Below are 21,733 nucleotides of genomic sequence, written 5' to 3'. Positions count from 1 at the left end.
CGATTATAGAATATCAAAATATAAGTTGTTTATGTGAGGAAACGCAGGATAGCGAAGAAATGTAGCAAACAATATGGTTGTGGGCATTTCGGGGAAACCTTTGTAGTCATGGGGCAAAGATTTCCATAGAATAAATCTGCTTATTCTTGATCTAATGGTTAGATAGACAACAGTAACATTTATCGATACCGTATGAACGTTTTTGTCGGTATGCTCAAATTTAATTGACGATACCGAAAGGTGGGATTGAACAATTGAAATAAATATTTTCATTGTCCGAACAAAATTTATTTACTAATATACAAAAACCATTAGTAATTTTCAAGTACGTAGCATACTGTCTTTGCGACATTTCTCGCGTGTCAACAAATTTCCGTAAATAGACCATAAGAGGTCTGAGGATTAGATACAAACCGATTTTGTCGAGCGTTATTTTTTATGGTGCAATTTTATTTTATCTTTGAGGTATTGCGTTGAGACCCTTATCTTCGTTTTTTAGCCTACCTCCCAAAGTATTCTAGATTTTAACGAAATTTTTGAAACAAATCGCGAGTCACGAAATTTTTTTGGATCTCTTAAAACATTGTGAAAAAATATAAGAGCCGAAATTACCTGTCAATAAAATATGCTGGCAATTCTTTGCGTTTAACTTGTCTATTCCACCCGTACCAGTCTTTAAATGGTAATCCATACCTCATCACTGTTAACAATGGTATCTATGTAGTAAGCGACGACTGTTTTCTTCGTTGGTCAACGTCATTCTGAAAGGACGTTCTCTGCGATTTTAAATAGGTGTTTCTATAAAATAAATCAATAAAAAATTAAACGTATAAAATGTTTTACCCCGCGTCACGAGCTTAAGCTTTTTAATGCTTTATTGGCACGCGCGTTTCGCACGTCGACTTCCAATACCAAAATCTTTATCGACTCGAGCGCACGCTCTCTATCTTCAATAACTATAGCTAGTGACGTAGAAAAGAACATTTACACGTGACCTCCCGTATTTTATAGAAACACCTATTCTTCGCGTCCGCCGTTAGCGCTTTCATAGAGTCGTTCAGAATTTTTGTCTAAACGTACCGTATGAGTTCTGAAAGTCTGTCCTGTCCGTTTTCGGATTAACCCGTTACTGTTTTTGTATCGCGAACCTGACGAAAGAACGCAAAATACTTTTTCTGATATACTTGGTTCTCTGAAGGGAGCGTTTGCAAGGAAACTACGATATTGATTCTCGGACTTTCTCCCCTTTTAATTTGAATTAAGCCTTTAGTTATTTTACAAACAAATCTTAAACAAGTTTCGCATATGGCGGTAAGACCCCCTCCAGCGTAAAAATCAGAGGGCAATAAAGTAATAATAATAATAATCAGCTAGGCTAATACCCAAGGCACCACCCTAGGCCTAAGTCATCGACCGACTTTTAAAGCCTTTAATTCAGGTGGCCGGGTTACAATGCGTAGGAGGGGGATAGCAAGCCCTGCAAGCCATGCGAGCCAACAGCTCTCTACACTAACTATTACCGTTAACCTCAACAAGTTTTTATGGAAGGGGAAACCGAAGATCTCGGGGGAAAACCCTTTAAACCAGTGGGGAGAGAACTCAACGCAGGAGTTGTTCCGAGTTTTCACCCAGTGCCCGTAGGACGCCCGTATTATCTCCCGGGATATTTTTATATTCAGATAACTGTGTTGAGAACTCAACGGTGATGTCTCGGAAGAGTACAGTTTTGTAAGCTTCCTGGCGTTGGCTTCTGTACCTGCCTTTACCTCACCGCCTATTCCCAATCTCTCTATACAGAGTGTCTTCATTTGATCGGCCCAGGCGTTTTTCTCAAAACCTATACTTTCTTGAAATGTGAAATTTTCAGTATGTACTCTCTCGGGGGAGATCGTTGTTATCTGTCAATTTCAGAAAAATCGTGTAATATTAATGGGTTTTAGAAGTGTTAGTTTTAGAACGCTACATGGTAGACGAAAAGTTTCAATAAGCAAGTTGTAGAGCATACTCGAAAACCTTAAATTGAATTGGTATGGTGGAAATCGGACATTTCGTCACTAAAATAATTGGTCATGAAAAACTAACAAGTTGGTACTACAATGTAGCGTTCAAAACCTAACACTTCTATTTTTCTGAAATTTACAAAATCAGTTACATTGGAAAAGAACATGTTTCAAGAAGATATGAGCTGATGAATAAAAAACAAGCTGTCCATAGGGGTGCTTTGATGAACCCCCACAAGAAAAAGACCAAGTTTACTTGACGCCCGTTGAGAACATCGAAGTTTTGCGTCACCGAATCATTTCAGCCTTCGAACTTGTCACTCCTGATATGATCAGTCGCTCGTTTCGAAAGATGCTTCATCGTGCCCCAACATGTATCGCGGCAAACGGAGGTATCATAGAACCTCAATTGTAAAATTCTTATGTTTATTCGAATACAATGTTCCATTAAATCTTTCAGACATTTCTTTCATTTACGTACGAAAATGCGAAGGGTATTGGCCCCTATGGACAGCTTGGTTTTTTTTCATCTGCTCATATCTTCGTGAAAAAGGTGTTCTTTTCCAATTAAACCAATTTAGTTGATCATTTTCGACAGCACTCTACAACTTTCTCATTGAAACGTTTTTTCTAGCACCTACCGGTGAAAATGTTTTTTTTTTTTTACAAAAACCGGAAATTATTTCTGATTTTTCTGAAATTTAGGATTTAAAGCGATCCCACACTAGAAATAATACCCTGAATATTTCGCAACTCTATCTCTTGCCGTTTCTAAAAAATTCGCAGTTCCGATCAATTCAAAACACCCTGTATACTTTTGCTCTTGATGATTATAATTTTGATTATTTTTGGTAGTTTTAATCTCTAAAGCAACTAGCAGAAGACCGCCCGTATGGTGGGCATTCAACTTGTTGAATAGTATATAGTAATATAATATTAATAATCTAAATATTGCATTGGAGGAGGAAAAAAATGTTTTATTTATTTTTAAGTAAAATATTTATTTTTAATTTTACAATTGTTCTCATAGGAAGAAACAATAAAATGCTCAGAAAGCCGAACAACAAATCACAACTACACAAGCAAGCCAATTTCTGTTCAAGCAGTCACCAATACGCCGACTTTTCAGCAAACAACAAACACTGAACGTAATGATGTCAATAAACCCTTTGGTTTTAGTCTTACAGAAGACAAAATTTATGCTGGTAAGTTTCATCAATTACTTTACATATAAATCATTAAAATGTCTATAAAATAAGTTTATTTAGATTAGTTTTACACACAAATTGAACCAAAGTCTTGATCATAATGGCTGTGAAAATTTAGGATATCATATCGCTTTATAACTACCATAGTTGAGGCTATTTTCTGGTTTTACTTGTTTATCGTTTCTCTTTCAATTTTATGTTTCAGTCCCTTCTTTAGCTTTAATTTCACCTTGTGGTTAACGTTCTGAACTATAAAACTACTACTTACACGAATGCAATTTAGCATTATTTCTCTATATATTTACTTCTCTATCCTTATTTAAAACTCCAATTTATACTATGAACTACGGTGTTGGGGTATAAATATTTTTACAGCCATAGACCAAGTTTCAAAATTTAAAAATTTGTAATAAATCTGGTAAGAAAAAATTAGTTATTGCTTATTTAATATTTAATTCCTTAGTCGCAAAAATATTGGCGTCGGCAAAAAGAATAGTCGGCGTCAAAGTAAAACCTATCCCCGGTCGGATAGTCCTTTTTTTTACCTGGTGCCCAGCACGTGTTTACTCTGTATCCCAAAAACGTCTATAACCGAACGAAATATAATTGTTATTATGAATGGATTATTATGTACACTCCACTCAATACAATTAAAGTGCTGTACTGTTCTTGAAGATTGACTAATTTCCATACTAGCAAATTAGTCATTCTCATGTTCTTTAATGAAACTTAGAAATGCGTCGCGTAAAGCGATTCTAGAGGTTATATCCCATACAACCGAATTACCATTCGACCAAATCAATATATAGCCAATATATTTATTATTCAACCGAATTTATTAATATCTGATTTGGTAAGTTGGGTTAGGTAGGGTTGGATTACTATCGTATTGGATAATACTAGGTTGGTTTGGCTAGGTACTGTCCTCTAGGTTGCGTTATAGACGGCCTATCGTGATAGTTAGAATGGGGTTGGGGTGGCGAAGCGCGGCACCAGCGCTCGAGCGAAGTGAGTGCGCGGCGCCGTCAGGCGCCAATACTTTGAATACATTGCACGTTTTATAAGTCAAACCGACACTAAAGACATAGTATAGGGTATTGTATAGGCTATAGGATAGTTATGGTTGAGCTTAGGTAAGGTAAGGTAAGGTTAGGATAGGTTAAAATCCGTCAAAATCGTATGATTCGGCCGAATGGGAATTCGGTCGTATGGGAATTCACTTGTAATAGTTTTTTCATACGACCGAATTACCATTTGACCGAATGTATTGTAGTTGTATGTATTGTATATTTTATATATTTATATAAAAATGTATCCCTAACATTATATTGAATGAAAACCGCGCAAAACGCGGTTTTCGGTCGATTGGAATTCGGTTCAATGGTACATTCGGACGAATGGGATTCGGTCCAGTGGTATACAATAATTCAAGAGAATACAAGGGCTATATATTTCAGGAATATGGCCAAATGGACCAGTTCGACATAAAGATGCAACATTCACAAAAGCTTTTCAAACTCGTGATATTACTAAGAAAAGCATCAGGGACATGAGTCAAAGTGACCGGAGTTTCTTTTTCGACACGAATTCGATCTCAGCCAAAGCCATCCGCACTTTTTGGTCTTTTGTCATCAGACAGTTGAAGAAATACTCGTACTCAAATTCCGAATCATACGCAATTCCGACTTCTTACTCCGTTGAATCCCGAATTAACACGGAACCGACACTTTATCCAGGAAACAATATAATCGTCACTCAGTTTAAAAAAGGTTTGTTCAACTAACGATAAATGGGTTTTTCATCAAGCTCTTTGGTTTTTTCTTTCTATAAAAACGTGTTTAACGATTATAGTAAATTTATGGAGCTGATAGCTCGCGTAGCATTAAGAACTTTCCACCACCCTCTTTCGTTTGGTAACCCAGCCACCACATTTAAAGGAATTATACGTCGCTTTAGAACTTGGGTTTTAAATGGCGCCTTGGGCATTAGCCTAGCTGATTACTTTAACTTTTAATCGTGTAATTAAATATTTTAAATACCAATAAAACATATATGTGCGTAAATAATGTTGTAGATTTTTTGAATAAGCTGATTATATCCTCTCATGGCGATAAGCTCGGGGCAGTCGTCAATAAAGCGCCATCCCTAGACTCATTTCTAAACTAATAACATAAGTCTATAATATTATCCTATGAGTTTGTCACTCTGGGGAATATTTTACTGAGAGCTAGTAACGGAGTGACGTCACTAGAAGAAAATTTGCCCCTAGCGAGGCGCTGTCAAAGACAACGTGTGACTCGTTAGCAAACGGACGCAAAATTTCGACGAAGCCCGTAATGTCTTGTGAATAGCTCTCAGTAAAACTTTTGCATGGGAAGAATAGGAAGTGTAACACTTATGTAACAGTATTATACCCTTATGCTAATAATAAGCAAAGCTTGCAGTATTCAAGGAACTGTCTTCAGTTTGAGCAATGAATCTAAAATTGGCTGTAGTATAATTACAAAATTTCCCCTCCTATGACAGGCTATGGGATTGACGTTTGATTATGTTTTTGTTTCATGGCAATTTTAAATCAATTATTTTGCAGGAAGATTATACAGATCTCTCGACCCCTCTGAGAAAACCAAAGATTCGGATGGACACTCTGACGACCGAAAAGATTACGGTCGGTTTGCCTACAAACCGGAAGAACGCACCAACTGGAACCATGCCAATGAATCCAGCATCCATTTAGTGGAGGAACTCGAGAAACGGCACAACAATAACGACGGTAAAACAGGCTGCCACTCATTTCGCGTTTTATTCAAAATTGATGAAATAGTTTGTGTGAGGTACGACCTTTATTAATTATGATTGTAAGAAAGCTATTAATCACTTTAACAGTAAACGGTAATCACACCTGCTAGCCATATAGAGATATCAGGTGCATAGTAACCGTGTAATACTATAATAATGCTTTGAAAAAAGTTGCGTTGATAATAAAACCAAAACAACGGGTAAATTTACGAAATTTCAGAAAAACCCTGTGTTCTACGTGAAAATTGAAAAAGGAATGCATTGCAAAAACAAATTAGCCAAATATTGGTCAATTGAGCTAAGACAGGGAGGTTTACAGCTAGAATGAAAAATCTATTGACATAATCGGAATAATGTAACTGTGATAACAGGAATTCGTTTGGTCAAAATTCCTAGATAGTATGTAAGAGGAAAATCCTGCGGTATAGAAACGGGAAAATTCCATTTCCCCTGAATACAACTTGATCACAGCGCCGCTCTAACGGCAGTTGTTCAAATTTGCTAGTAAGTAAATGATCCTTTAATTGCACTAGATCCAACGATTTAATTTAAACAGGTTGTTATTTTTGTAAAAGATACCATTATTTAAAGGCTTTTGAAAATATTTATGAAAATCTAGAAGCTCTTTCTTTGCGTACTTCATGGTTTTTGTGTTTTTCAGCTAATACAAATTAAACGCCAAACCGCATTAGCTAGAAAGTTTGACCATCCAAGTTAGTTGGAATTTTTATTGAAAATTTGAGCTTCCAAAAAAAGAGCATCTGAATGTTAATTTCATCACTGTTTAGACCACAATCGTTCGTATCGACAAGAGGTGGTAGGCTTTACACTGATATAACGATACAAGGTCTTAGTATTATGAAGTTTCAGGCTAGCACATCTCTATTACGTAGAACCCTTATTATAATGGGAATTTTCGAAGAAACTCTCGCCGCTGGTAGCGTGACCGAGCTTGAGTTCAATTTAAAGGTTTGACAACAGGTATTTGTTTTATTGGTAGTCTTGACGACAGGGGTTTTCAAAAACACACGCTGCCTGCTCAGAGGACTTATAGATCGGTCATGCCACTAGTGGCGAGATCTTCCTCATAGTTCCCCATTCCGTAATAAATTCGTTTCGAGGACCCGCTTTCATCAAGGCCCATTTCATTTGTTGTGAAGTTCGTTTCTCAAACTAAAATAAATGGATTGAAGTCACGCACGAGTGCACCAGGCAAGTGCCACTCGAATTTTGCAAACGCAAAAGCCCAAGCACATTTATTTCTTTATCTCGGTAAAACTTCAACTCGTTCGGCTAATTTTTTCAAAGAAAATAAATTTAATCTAAAAATTCAAAACATACCTCTAGACTGTACACACTAAACTACATTGTTACTCTTGGCTTCGCTGAGAATGCTAACATGCCTGATAATTAAGGTCAACTCTTTTGTTAATATATTATTTTGAACATTAATACCTTACTTAAGATATCTGCTAGAAGCTTAAGTATTTGCATTTCAATGATCATAAATTTGGTAACAAGAGTCGCAATTTGCAGCCACTCAATGGTGAATTTGCAAATTGCTTTTCCATTTAAAAGCATCATCACATTTTTTTGTATAATTTAATTCGTACACCCCTATAATCGGAGGACTATCGGACCAATCCATTATACAACACCGCATGTTATTGTTTTCTTCAATTTTGGTCTTGATCTTACATATAGCAACGGGCTTTTCTATAGATTGGTAGGATCAATTTTTAGAGAATATTATTCAACTTTCGGTTCATAGTTGGTCTTCCAACTTCATCGATTTTCTACTCTTTTTTCGGAACGTTAGTTTCATATACACTCGGTTTTCTGAACAAATTTTGTCGGGTTACATTCAAACTTAGGCATTTTTCTTTTAAAAGCTGGTAGCTTTAATCCTATTATTATTATTGTTGGTTAAATGTTCTAATTTATACATTTTACTTAAAGTAAAACATGTGGTGTCTCATTCACTATTTTAAAAGAATTTTCTGCAATATTTCTTCGATTTTTCTTACAGTAAGAGTCTATCGTCCAAATAAATCTTAATGAGGAGTTTCTGATCTCAAAGCTTACAGCGATGACACTGAAGGTTATACATGTAGAACCGCATTTATTTGGTGTGGAACACCAACACTCTCAATATTGGCCTCTTCATTATGTGGCTTTAGTTATTTCTGACGCTTGATAGTCAATTCTTGTTCAAATTGTGACGGGGTCTTCCATAAAGAATGCGTTGCGTTTATATTCCCTTTAACATCTTGCTCAGATTTGAATAATATTGGCGGCAATGATAATTAAAATTACCAGAACTCTACGTTTATTATTAGTTTCCATTTTCGGGTGATCTCTTTCATCGACTGTATTGAGTGTAATCTGCCTGTTTTGGGTTCAATGTTGTTAATAATAACAGGATAAATTTAAATGTTTAAACTCTGGCCTAGCTCTTTTGATGTTTTTTCAATTGAAACTGTAAAACGTATGTCAAATTTAAATGAGAAAAGTTAGTAAACGCGTGACTAAATATAACTATAGTGACCAATTTTAATTGTTCAACAATCATCTCCCGATTAAAATTTTTTTTTAGTATTATAGTAACCTACTTTAACCTGATCTAACCTAAATCTTAACTTAAACCTAACCTCATATAACTTTACCTTAACATTGAAAACAAAACTGTAGGTAAAAATCGATTTTCTAACCAAAAACTAACAAGGTGGCTTTAGAAAATTATCGGTAACGGATGGGAGATACATATGCAATTTTCAATATATTCAAAATTCAAGTTTAGTATTTCATTGAAAATGATCATATTTTAACGAAATCCTTTACGAAAATGGTGACTCAATTTGAAAATTATAATCCAGAATGTGCTATATTTTATAAAATTACAATGTATTAACTTCAAATTCACTCCAATTTGATCTATATTATTTGATCCAAAAAAACTGAATGTCTCTTGATACTAGCTGGATCGAAATTTTGACCTTGGAACATGTCATCTTCGTAAGTGATAGAAATGTTTAAGTCTCTGTTTCAAATGCAGGAAATTTTCTTTCACTTTGAATATCCACCAAAATTATAATCGAAATCTTTTATGGGATAAGCAATTCGTTTCCGACAAAATGAGCTTTTCTCCTATAAGCGTTATCACCCAGAGCTCATGTACTGTAACTGATGTCCTTTCAATTTAGGCTCAGGATTCGGAGATAGTATTTTCCCACCGAATGAGAACTCGGACAAGCACACGGGATTCGGAGAAACATTTGGACTGCCAAAACCTCAAGATAAAAAGAATATCTACGGGGAATTCCACCCTTCCGTATCTCCTGAATATAAAGTGGAGATATTGTGCGGCAACATCGCGAACTACAGGGAAGTGCAGTGCTCGCCGGAACCCGATGCCTTCAATCCCTGCGAAGACGTCATGGGGAATAGCTTCTTGCGAGTTGTCGTTTGGTAGGTTTTCCGCTTTACATTTCTTAAATCAATTTTCGAAAGTTTTTTAGGGTGGTTATTGATTTTGGTGCCATTCACGCACCTTCGTGTTAACATATTGAAAACGTTTGAATTTGAGATTGCTTTTGTGCAGTTCATTTCTTACTTTTTTTGCTATTGTCAGTTTTGATGAAAATTGGTAAAAATAGTTTTATATAATCAAATTATTGCATGGACCAGCAAAAGAAGCCAATACTAATAGCAGACTTAAATTAGTTTGTGATATACTTTTCTTTATACTGAGTCTAAGGAGCTTGAAATTTTATGCGTATATCAAATTATATTCTTTGTTTGATTTTTGATGTTGTTCCGTTTGCAATTAAGCGAAAAAATCATTGCAAAATTATATCAACATATTTTCGAACATTGATTTTCTTGTGGTAAAATAAGGGTTTGGGTCGACTTGCGCAGTTTCCATTTGCGCACTTCCCACTTCCGCAGTTTTCGTTTGCGCACGTTCCCAATTGCGCGTTTCCCATTTGCGGAATTGCTATTTGCGCAGCTCCCCATTTGCGCAGTTTGTCATTTGCGCGCTTTTTCCCGATTGCGCAGTTTCCCGCTTGCGCGGTTTTCTCGTTTGCGCAGTTTCCCGTTTGCGCGATTTTCCTGTTGCGCAGATTTGTTATTTGAACGGTTTTCCCATTTGCGGGGATTTTTATGACTTAAATATTCACTATTAATCCTTTTTCCTAGAAAAAGGGTTATTTCTGGCAGGTAAATATTAACATTACCTTGTTTACCATCCAGCTGCGCTGCTAGTGTTTGTTTAATGTCCGGTTGGGCTGTAAATACCAAAAAAATTAGGTTTTTCTTAGTTAAAATAGCATTCGTTGAATTAGTCTCTTGGGAAAATATATATAGTCCAACAGCGACTCGAAGTTTCTCGGCCTTTAGGCTAAGATCATAGTGTAGAACTGTTTACTGACAGTTCCAGCTTTAAGGACGATTTTAATGATGGCCATACCTCTTAAACAATTGTAAGCGGCACAATAAACACGATACAATAAAAAATGATAAAAAATAAAAACGATGTTTAAAATCTAAAATAAACAGGAATTAAAAAATGTTTCAATTTCAGATAAAAATGCTGCTAATACCTTAGCACCACTTTTAAAATGGCTTCTGTCGTAAAACAATATACGTCCTCTGTAGTAGAACACCTATATGAAAACGGTGCCTACGTGCCTGCGGCGCGCCCGGCTCACCTAACCGTTGCGCGCTTCGCGCGCTAGCCTTGATATAACTACCTTTATATAAAAACTATTTCGTTGAAATGGCCTCCAATATAGGACAGTAAGCGTCCTGTATTTCGTAGGAATGGCCTCTGTCATAGGACAGTTACGTCCTATGTGAGAGGCCAATACCAAGATATTTCGTTAGAATGGCCTCTGTCGTAGAACACCTCCTATATGAAAACGGTGTCTACGCGCCTGCGGCGCGCCTGGCTAACCTAACCGTTAAAAAATATTCTTTCTGGCCCCTAGGAAACATGCAGTGCAATTAAAAAGGTGCATTTTTGGTGGAAGGCACTAAATTTAATTACCAGCCAATATACTGTCCTCAGTGTTATAGTTACTACATTTTCTTTTAGCCTAAAGGCTGAAAAGCTACGATTCGTTTGTCGACCGAAGATTTATTCCCAACAAAATAATTCAACAACCGATATGTCAACTTCAAACAACTTTAAATTATTGGTATGGACAGCGCGACCGGTAATTAAAAATACACCAGCAGCACAGTTGGATGGTAAACAAGGTTACGTTAAAAATAAACTACCTGAAAAAATCTTATTTCAATTAAAATTGCTTAATATAGAATACTCAGGTCGTGAGAAGCCGCGGAATAGAAAAACCTGCGCAAATGGAAAACAGCCCCATTGGGAAACCGCGCACATGGAAAATCTGCGCAAGTGGAAAACCACGCAAATGACAAACCTGCGCAAATGAAAAACCGCGCAAATGAAAAACCTGCGCAAATGATAAACCGCGCAAATGGAAAATATCTGCGCAAGTGGAAAACTGCGCTTACGGAAAAAGCGCAAATGAAAAACGCGCTAATGGAAAACTGCAGAAATGGGATACTGCGCAAATGAAGACTGCGCAAATGGAAAACCGCGAAATTGCATTTGCGGAAATGGGAACTGCGCTAATGGGAACTGCGCTAATGGGAACTGCGCAATTGGCCCAATACCAAAATAAGTATAAGTTAATAAGGATATTAATATCTTTCCTATACAAACACCTCATTTAATTTTAGCTTATTTACTAATAAATGTACATTGTGCACATTTAAGTTTAAATGTGAAAAAAACTTTAGACTCTACGATAGTGTTTTTTTCTAAGAGGAACCTAAGGCATATATCGAAAAGTAAGGTCTTTTCCGGGTTATTTATTTTCTTTCATTAAAGACTTATTTGTGTACTGAAAAACAACAGTTCAATGTTTGTGGTTGCACCACCCTTGGCAGTTTTTCCAAAGAAGATGCTATTTAGGATACATATATGTAGAAACCAGAGAAACAAATTTATATTCTTTAAGCGTTTATATTATCTGAAAAAAGAGGCAGTTTGAGCAGATGTGGAGTTTTTACTGAACGTTAAAAGTTTCTATTAATATTTCAGGTTCGTAGTAATCGCCGCTGTTCTTGGAAATCTTGCGGTTATGGTAGTCCTGATGAGTAGCAGATTCACAATGAGCGTTTCCAAGTTCCTCATGTGTAATTTGGCATTTGCGGATTTGTGTATGGGACTTTACCTTCTCGTCATAGCCGTCGTCGACCTGCACACCATCGGTGTTTATTTCAATTGGGCCATCGATTGGCAGCAAGGTAAGACGCCAGTGAACCGCTTTTGCTGTTAAAATTCTCCAACCCATATCTCATCATTTTAGCCTTAAGCCGATAGGCTTTTATTAGACATCTTTTTATGGGCTTTCGTGTTTTGTAATTTATTTCTTTACAATACAAATAAAACTCTGAAAAATTATTCGTAAACGCGAATGCAATTCTTACGGCTAAGAAAATATTAGTGGTTTTTCGTTAGGCCCTGAAAAACGGCCGTATTTCACAAGTTGAATATCATCTTTTATCAGTTCGAAGTTGTTAAGTAAAATATAAGGCTAAAGGGCTAATCATTTTTGACCAACGCGGGTCGAAGACCGAGTTGTTCCGAGTGAATGAAGAAAACGTTTCCACAACATGGTGGTCGCACAGACGCTTTTGTTAGCCACGTTTTAAAGAACGGCCACGTTTTGACCGAGACTTAGGTCAAAATATTTAAATTTGCCAAATTTTTTCGTAAGATAAAATTAAATGTTATTATCAATATTAATTACGTTTATTAACGTAAACATTTTCCAAAAGTAAAACAATTACGTGTTTAATCGCCCGAAATCTAGTGTGGTTAAAAAGGTTGCCTATAGTGTGAATAGCCTTTAATTCTTTAGTTTTATATTAACTTGAAATTTCTACCCGCCCAAGTAATGATTTCGTTTAATCAAGCTTAGTTTACCCCTAAATCTTCGACCTTCGTTAGAAAGTTGTTACTTTAATTATATCTAAGTCTATCGTTATTTGCTTTAAGAATATTTTGTTCTGGTATTAAGAAAAACGGAACGCGTAATTTGACCTCCAAGTCTTATATACGATATTCTTAAATGGAGAAAGTAAAGAAAGAATGATAGTGGTTTTTTCTTCTATAAATCTTCTTTAGCAGTGAATTTTTCTTATCTCTGACCACTGACTTTTTGTTTGGTACTTTTCGATAATCTGAAATCATCAGAATCATATACATATCGAGATTCTGCTCTCTTTTTTAGAAAATTACAAAATCCTTCAAACATTGCTCGTAAAGAATATCCTACCTTTTTCCTGGAGGGATATTTTTATTATCTTAGCTTTTAGTCTCGGATCATTTTAGTTTTGCGGAAAGTGAAGAGGCTTTGGCACTTTCGATAACAATATTTGGGTTACTTTTTTCCGAGGACTTAAACAGAAAAAAAGAGTTGAATTACTTTGATATATTTCTAAAATAAGCACGCACGAATTCTTTGGAAGCTTTTGTAAGGGTCCTACAGTTATTTTCATTTTCATAGCACTACTTTCAAAATGCTTCACCACCCAGAATATTTTCGAAATACTATTCCAATGAGGTAAACATTGAAAATAAGGTTTTATCCGAAATTGGGTTGTTTACATAAGATAAAAATATTTCGATAAAAGTTTGGTAATCAGGATCACGAAGGCAAACGCTAGAAGCTGTAGCAGGTGGTGACTTGGGTATTAGCCTAGCTAAATATTATTATTATAATAATTGAAGGTAAAGTTTCAATTAAAGATAATTATTTGCGCAGTAACGTATAAATTGTAAATATTATATTATTAAAAAACATAATACTAATAATAAAATACTTTTTCTCAAATAAACTGCTCCCACAAAGCAATAACAGCAGTAGATTTATGTTTAAATAATTTCCTGAAAACCTTGCTTGCAATAGGGACTTGGCAGTGCTACGTCACAGTTTTTTTTCAAGAGTTTTTATCGTGGGGAGAAAAATATGACCACAATGGCGGCCATGGCCAAAGCTACGGAGTGCCAAGTCTCTATTGCATTAGAAGCGTCCGTCAAAATTATCAAAAGTCCACTAAATGATAGCGACAATGAATGGTCATATGTTTTTTGAATTATTTAAACTCTATTTGTAGTTTCGTTATAAAGTAACGCTCGGAGATATTTATAATTAACGGTTACTCGAGTACTTAAAGTTTCTGAGATTTCGCGAGATTAAAATTTTATTTTTTAAAACTTAAAAATATCAATTGAATCCGTGATCAACCTTCAATGATGTCTTAATTATCGCTCAATTTATCCTTCCAGGAATTGGATGCCAGGCTGCCGGATTTCTTACCGTGTTTGGAAGCGAGTTGTCCATTTTCACTCTAACCGTCATTACGCTGGAAAGATGGTACGCAATTACATACGCCATTCATCTTCACAAGAGATTAAAGCTGGGGGTTGCGGTGCGGGTGATGGCCTGCGGTTGGATGTACGCTTTGACGATGGCGACTCTGCCATTGGTTGGCGTCAGTGGATACGCGAGGACGTCGATTTGTCTTCCCATGGAGAACTCTGACACTTCAGACCTAGCATTCCTGTTGACTTTACTCACCACAAATGGCTTGGCCTTCCTCCTCGTGTGCGCTTGTTACGGGAAAATGTACCTTAAAATTGGTGGCAGACACAGGTCTGTTGTCTTTCATTCCATATAAAACACTAAATTATATTGACTAAGAGTATGTAAAAAATTAGGGAGGGTTTTAGGTGCTTTTAATAATGAAATTCTCAAATTTCATACATCTTCAGAATATTATTTTAATTTTGATACCAAAATAGTCAGGAATTTGAAAAGGAATAATTATTGAGAAAGGTCGGGGAACTTTACAAAAGTCAAGGAATTGAAATTTATCTAAAACCTTTCAGAAAGGGATTTAAAAAAAAAGTTTTTAAGTGTTGCAACAAACATGTTAGCTATAACATAACCTGAAGACTACTTTTAAGTTTAAAAATTGTCTAATTTTGGCCGTTAATTGATCGGGGAAAGTCTGTAAAAATGATCATTGAAAATTTTCTGAATATCAATCTGAAAATATGGCTGGCTTTGGATTTGGAAAATGGGAAATGCAATAGTTCCAATATTTGAAAATCCTTTAATAGTCTATTTATTAAAACTCGCTTATTAGATGGGTAACTTAAAAAATTTCAAAAAGATTTATAATGGGGACACAAAAAAAAATAGATTTCTTTCTTGATGCGAAAGAATTACGAGGTTCAGTAAAGTGGTGGACTAATTGTTTTCGATTTTTTTTGAGAGAATGTTCTTTTTATCTTGGATCGATAGCTTGGCTGGCTCAGAGATGACCATTATCTGCCAATTTGGGCCGCAGTAACCGCGAGAAAAAAAGAGCAAAGAATTCTCATTAAATTCAATCGATATTAAGTGTTCCCGAAAATGTAATTACTCGCAACACAAATCCATTAAGATCAAACGCTATGAAAATGCAAGCTAAAAGCTTGAGAAACTACGATTAATTTAGCTTCACATGAGAAACTCCTTTGAGGAATATTAAAAAAAAAACTTTATGAAATAATTTTCAACTTTGGACCTTTTTCCTCCAAAATCTTTAATAATTGGCGCTCTTCACTTTTACGTTCTCATTTAAAAAGGTAATCCGTAAGTGCTTTCAATAATATCGCAGAAAGGATTGAGGCAGAGGTAGGCTGGCCAATTGGGGAGAGGTAGGCAAAGTTTCTTAGCGAGTGGGTCATTGAACCACAGGGGGGTGTTTTCTGGCCAGTGGTTTGGAGCCGATAAGATACTATGCCAACAGGACGTTACTGGTTTCAGGGTTTTATTTAAAAAATTACTCTGAAAGTTTTAATATTACCGTACGTTATTTGAACAAATTTATTTTAAAAATAAAACTTTATTTTCAGAGTGGTGCAACAAACACGTGCGGCAGCGGCAGATACAACGGTAGCGAAAAGAATGGCCATGTTAGTGTTTACTGACTTTGCCTGCTGGGCTCCGATAGCGTTCTTCGGAATAACAGCCGTTGCCGGATACCCGTTAATTTCAGTCACGAACTCGAAAATCCTGTTAGTGTTCTTCTATCCTTTGAATTCGTGCGCCAATCCTTTTCTGTACGCCATTCTAACTAAACAATACCGACGAGATTTCTTCATACTGGCGAGTCGCTATGGTTTCTGCACGCAGAGGGCGTCCAAGTACAAAGGAACTTATTCTTGCAACACGACGACTAACCGGTTAGTTATTTTCCATATAGAATCGTAGGATTTCTTTAATCAGTAAATATTTAAGGGCTCTTTCATTACGAACCAACTGTCACGTCTCCGCTTCCGGATACACTTCGAACGGCGTCATGTTGAAGGACAGTGGCTTGTCGTTAGCGCGATGTCACAACGCCAAAAAGTCCCACTTGGTCAATCAGCATTTCTCCAGCCCCAATTCAATACACAACAAATTTGACATTGAGAAAAACCAAATATACGACGACTTGCGATTCAATTTGTACGGCGACGGATTACCAACGGGACGCTGTCGTTATCGTCACAATCCACACAGTCACTCCAAACACCACGGTACGAATGATTAATACTTAAGTCCTATACGAGGGGCAGGTCACTTCCATTTTGGGTGCGTCTTAATCATAGTAAAATGATTAAATCAGGGTAATCGTGATTAAATCAGGGTAATCAAGATTAAAAAATCTAATCACGATTTAATCAATCTAATCACGATTTAAACGATATTTAATCATTCTAATCATGATCTAATCTTTTTAATCAGGATTTAATCATTTAAACAGATTTAATCATTTTAATTAGATTTAATCATTTTAATTATATTTAATCATTTTAATCACGATTTAATCATTTTAATCACGATTTAATCAATATAATCGGTCGAATCGATAATTTATCATTAAAATCAAAACTAAAGTACGATTTAATCATACTAATCACGATATAATTGTTTAATCGGGATTTAATCATTTTAATCAGATTTAAACATTCTAATCATGATTTAATCATTTTAATCAGATTTAAACATTTTAATCAGATTTAAACATTTTAATCATGATTAAACGTGATTTAATCAACTTAATCGTGATTAAATCGGATTTAATCGTTTGAGGGGTGTGTCGTTAATCAAGGAAGTGATCTGCCCCTCGGTCCTATACCTCTTTCTCTGATATACTTATTGATACGAAAGTTAAACGGTTTAAAACTTTACCTTTCTCAAAAAATGCCAGCGACTTTCCAGAATTTTAGCTCTAAACAATTTGAAAAGTTCGTCTATAAAAGCTCTCTAATTCTATATGGGTTACTTCATTGGTATCCTAAACTTGTATGTATTTTATACATGATCTTATACTTCTAGTATCTCTGGTTAAATAGACGGCAGTAGAATAGTAAATATTTTAATATTCTATTCGCCATTCCACACGTGCGTTGCAATTAGCAAAATCTAAAATATTCCATTTCAAAATTGGTTTATTTTAAAAGCGTCAATATCAAGATATTTCTGGTTTTAATTTATTTGTATAGAGATTCAACTTCGTCACCTTGAATATTTTGAAATCAGAAAGAAATCTTCATGAAAGTTCATTGTTACCCAATTTAGAATAATACAAAAGTTTTACCATGCTTGTTTCGCATAAAATAGAAATTGTAAGATAATTATAACTCTGTGTGGCTCGCGTAGTGTGATATCATTTCATTCACTTCATTGTTGTATTTCATCCACAGAGATAAGAAGTAGAAAGATTTTTCGGTGCATAATATACTAAATAAATACTTTAGTAAGTTCAAATCCCATTTTTTACACTAAAATGTGTAAAATTATGTTTCGGTACGTAGAAATTGTTTTAAAAAAGTTTTACATAGTTGAACAATATAAACTTTTAGTTCAACTTTATATAAAAAACGAATGTGTAGGCCTAGTTAATTTAGCCACGTGTAGATGGCACCACGTATTATTTTACATTTTATACTTACGACGTGGAGTATTAATTTTCAGAAAAACAATTAAGCACGAGTGCGCCTAAAGGTGGATGCACACATACGGTTCGCAAGCGATTTCGCCTGCGAATTTTCGCGCACGCGCCCATGCTCCATGACTTCCATTCTATTTAAGTCACGCGACGCGACGCGATTTGCCAGCGAAATTTCGCGCGCGAAGGCTATGTGTGCATCCGCCTTTACTCTCAATTGTGTCTCTACTTCTTTCTATCTACATGATTTTTTCAAACCGACGAAATCCTACTATTTAAAAAAATCTATTTCGGCAAAGCACTGGAAACTAAACTGCAAAACACCCTACATCGATTGATATAGGGACAAAATTTTAAGGTTCTCCGAAAAACATAGCGTTAGTGATTTCGCCTACAAAATCTATTACTTACTCACACAAACTCGGACTAAATTGGATTTCTTCGTTCGGCCGGTAAATAAAGATCAAATGGTTTATTCTTAATCTTATCAAGAGATAATATTGGATGTGCGGGAACGGTATTTTCGAAATTCGAAAATCTCATATAAGAGCCAAAATAGTGGAAAAGGGCAAAACTCCATTAAAAGCGCGCATACGTATAACCTTTATTCGCGTGGCTTACTTTTTTTTATTTAAAATCTTATAAAAAGGAATCTAGTTTTTACTCGGGTACGGAAAGAGTCTTCTACAAAGTAGAGACTGATAAATAAAGTTACCTATTAGACGCGCCAGAGAGCAATTTTCCGTATTTTAAGACAGTTTCGATTATTACTTTGAAAGGACAGGGAACATATACGAAGAAAGTTGGTTTGACAGCTGCGATAATCCTGCATCACAGCTGTCATTTTTCTTATTTTAACGCAAGTTTATATCACATTAAATATGCGGGTTCATAAAAATAGTTAATATAATATAAATTCAGTTTGAAAAATATTGAAACCTTTCAACGATAGTTTACATTGATTGATTGTTTGATTTTTATCGTAAGTTTGCAGATAATTATGATACCTCGTATCCGAATATTGTTAGAATTAATTCAATCTTTTACTATGAATATTATTAAGGTTCAACTGGAAAATTTAAAGATAGTGGTTACAAAAGTAAATTTTTAAAATAAAGTGTCCATTATCACATAATGGATAGCTCTGTCATTTGCATAGTCTAGAGCAAAAGTTTCCAATGACATTTTACTCATTAACGTGAAATAGAATATTGATTTAATTTCAATGCGTTTTACAGCCCATAAAAGACACCACAGAAGCCGTTATAAAAGCAGTGACTACGCGACATCAGATTCAAAAGAGGATGAGTACTACAGCGAAGAAACGAACCCTGCTCATTTACCTTCGTTGAACACCATCAAACAATTTAATACAGTGAGTAATGCTTTTATTTACAAAGCTAAATTTCAGTTAAACACACGCAAAATGTTTACGTCGAAACAAACGCTCGAGCCTTTCTGATTTTGCAGATCCAGATCTTTGATCTTCGATTTTAAGGACATTTAGTTAAAAATATATAGTATTTGAGATTTTGTGCAACTTCACTTTCTTGCAATTACCAGTAATTTCCGTTAATTTCGTTTAAAGCGAGTGACTACTCTAGTTCCAGACTAGTTAACTCAACAAACTTAAGCATATTCGATAGTAACGTTTCCGCTCTAGTGTTGCTCAACATTCATCAGCGCGTATCCTGCTAACCGACAATAAGGGTGTAGTGCGCATTATACCCTTACTTTATGGGAAGCCATAGACTTAAGCTTGGGAAACAACCTACAAGTATCAGGGCTCCCAGAGTTCCTATAATTCCTATAAATTCCTACAATTTCAATATGCTCCTATAATTTAATATTTTATCAAAATTGTTCCTATAAATTCCTATTTTTTCGAAATTTTCTAGTTTTTCTATAGCTATATCCAGAAATTCCTATAATATTAAAAATAATGTATTAGAAAACAGCCTTAACGTTTGGGAAAAATTTGCCTTCTAAATAGAGCTTAGCTCTGGCTTAGGTCCGGTGTTCCCGAAAACATCTACGGTTGGGCTCCCAGAGTTCCTATAAATTCCTATAATTTCAATATACTCCTGTAATTTCCTATTTTTAGCTAAAATGTTCCTATAAATTACTATTTTTTGGCTAAAAATGTTCCTATAAATTCCTATATTTTCTAGGAAATTTCCTATAATTCCTATAATATTAAAAAAAAATTGCTGGGAGCCCTGAAGTATAGATTAACTAATATAAAATTACTTTGAAGCGCGGGCTAATTATTCTCTTTTTATCGCTATTTATTTTGAACGAACGGTGTCTCTCTAGCTATTTTTTCGTCATAACTTTAATTTCATGACGAAATTGGGTATTTTTCTTCGACAGAGCGTGGACGTGGGAGACGTGCTGACTCACAGCTTAAGCCAAACGGAGAATATCCTCGAAATACAGAAGGACGAATATATTTGTCGATCTGGCGCTTCGTTGCCCGAGAAGTGTTGTTGGTGCGAAGAAGCCATGGCTCAAAATAAACTCAAAGCGGATAACGCGTTATTTACCGTTCCTAAAAGCACCCCCGATTCCGGCCCCAGTTCCAGCGCGACCCCCGACACGAACAACGCCATCGTTCAAAACGTCAGTGACTCTTCGGCCGAAACGTATTCCAGTTTCCCGCTGCTGAAGATGAACGAGGAAGTGCTCAACGATTCGGAGACGAACATTTTGCGCTGCTCTCAATCCTTGTTCAGTGTCGACGTGAAACTTGCCAAACCAAGCGAAGAAAGCCCCGTCGCGCAAATGTTTTAGTTCGCTTTCACTTGGCCAAAGACATCGCGACTCTCTTAAGACGTTTGATCATCATTTCGTGGGAATACGTTATTTGAAACCGCGATAAACTGTAAATCTGACCGCCATCTATGTATAAACGCTTTTATTGTAGGTTTTAAATACAATTGAAAAGATGATATAAAGAGGTATTTTAATTTTGTAAATATTACATATTTAATTATACTGGTCGCTATAAAGCCATTAAAAGCTTACGTAATACGAATCAAAATTTACTTCGTAACTGAATATAGCGTAAGTATATACGTAATACGTAATGTAATATTTACCAGATACGACGGAGTGTAAAAGTATTTGTAAATCCTTTGATAAAAAATTCTTTATGCCGATCCTCGCTTAACAAGTTGTAGAAAAATAAAATAAATTTAAAACGTGAAATAAGTTTCCAAGGTTGTAATTGTGTAGGCCTAGATCAAAGAAAGATTTTTTCCGCTGATAATTCAATTTTCATTTTACGATGTGGATTATATTTATATTTTTGGGTTTTTATTCAAATTTGCATTTCATATAATAATTCTCCTACAATTCATAAAAGTGATTTTAGTTTAATTTTAATATTTTCCGCGAAATAATTTTTATTCAAATGAATCGCTGTTTACATTATTATTCCAATTTACATGTTTGTTGAGACTAAAGCGTCATATTCCGGCGGGAATTGTACGACTTGGTTCACGCGCGTTTGATATTAGCCGAAATTTATTATACTTTTCTAATGAGATAAATATTCATCTATGTCATTAAAGGGAATATAACTTCAAGTTATAGGTGTGGAACACCAAACTTCGACCATTTCCCGCTCCCTCCTATGACTTTAGA

General features: G+C 35.4%; 1 protein-coding gene across 1 annotated transcript in view; it reads left to right on the top strand.

The window, feature by feature from the left end:
- The window catches only part of Lgr1 (Leucine-rich repeat-containing G protein-coupled receptor 1), a 38,168-nt gene extending 17,243 nt beyond the window's left edge, over positions 1-20,925 (top strand). Inside the window, exons 7-16 of the mRNA XM_090178026.1 lie at positions 3,031-3,205; positions 4,666-4,977; positions 5,799-5,981; positions 9,211-9,475; positions 12,135-12,340; positions 14,388-14,754; positions 16,005-16,334; positions 16,390-16,670; positions 19,324-19,460; positions 20,459-20,925. Of these exons, the coding sequence (XP_090034152.1) occupies positions 3,031-3,205; positions 4,666-4,977; positions 5,799-5,981; positions 9,211-9,475; positions 12,135-12,340; positions 14,388-14,754; positions 16,005-16,334; positions 16,390-16,670; positions 19,324-19,460; positions 20,459-20,878 (2,676 nt within the window). The 3' untranslated portion in view covers positions 20,879-20,925. The remainder of the gene's footprint in view (positions 1-3,030; positions 3,206-4,665; positions 4,978-5,798; positions 5,982-9,210; positions 9,476-12,134; positions 12,341-14,387; positions 14,755-16,004; positions 16,335-16,389; positions 16,671-19,323; positions 19,461-20,458) is intronic.
- The last annotated feature ends 808 nt before the right edge of the window (positions 20,926-21,733 follow it).

This window comes from Leiobunum rupestre, chromosome 6 (assembly GCF_980474605.1).
Source record: "Leiobunum rupestre chromosome 6, qqLeiRupe1.1.hap1, whole genome shotgun sequence".
NCBI classification, from domain to species: domain Eukaryota; kingdom Metazoa; phylum Arthropoda; class Arachnida; order Opiliones; family Sclerosomatidae; genus Leiobunum; species Leiobunum rupestre.
This window is presented reverse-complemented; position numbering and strand designations above follow the sequence as displayed.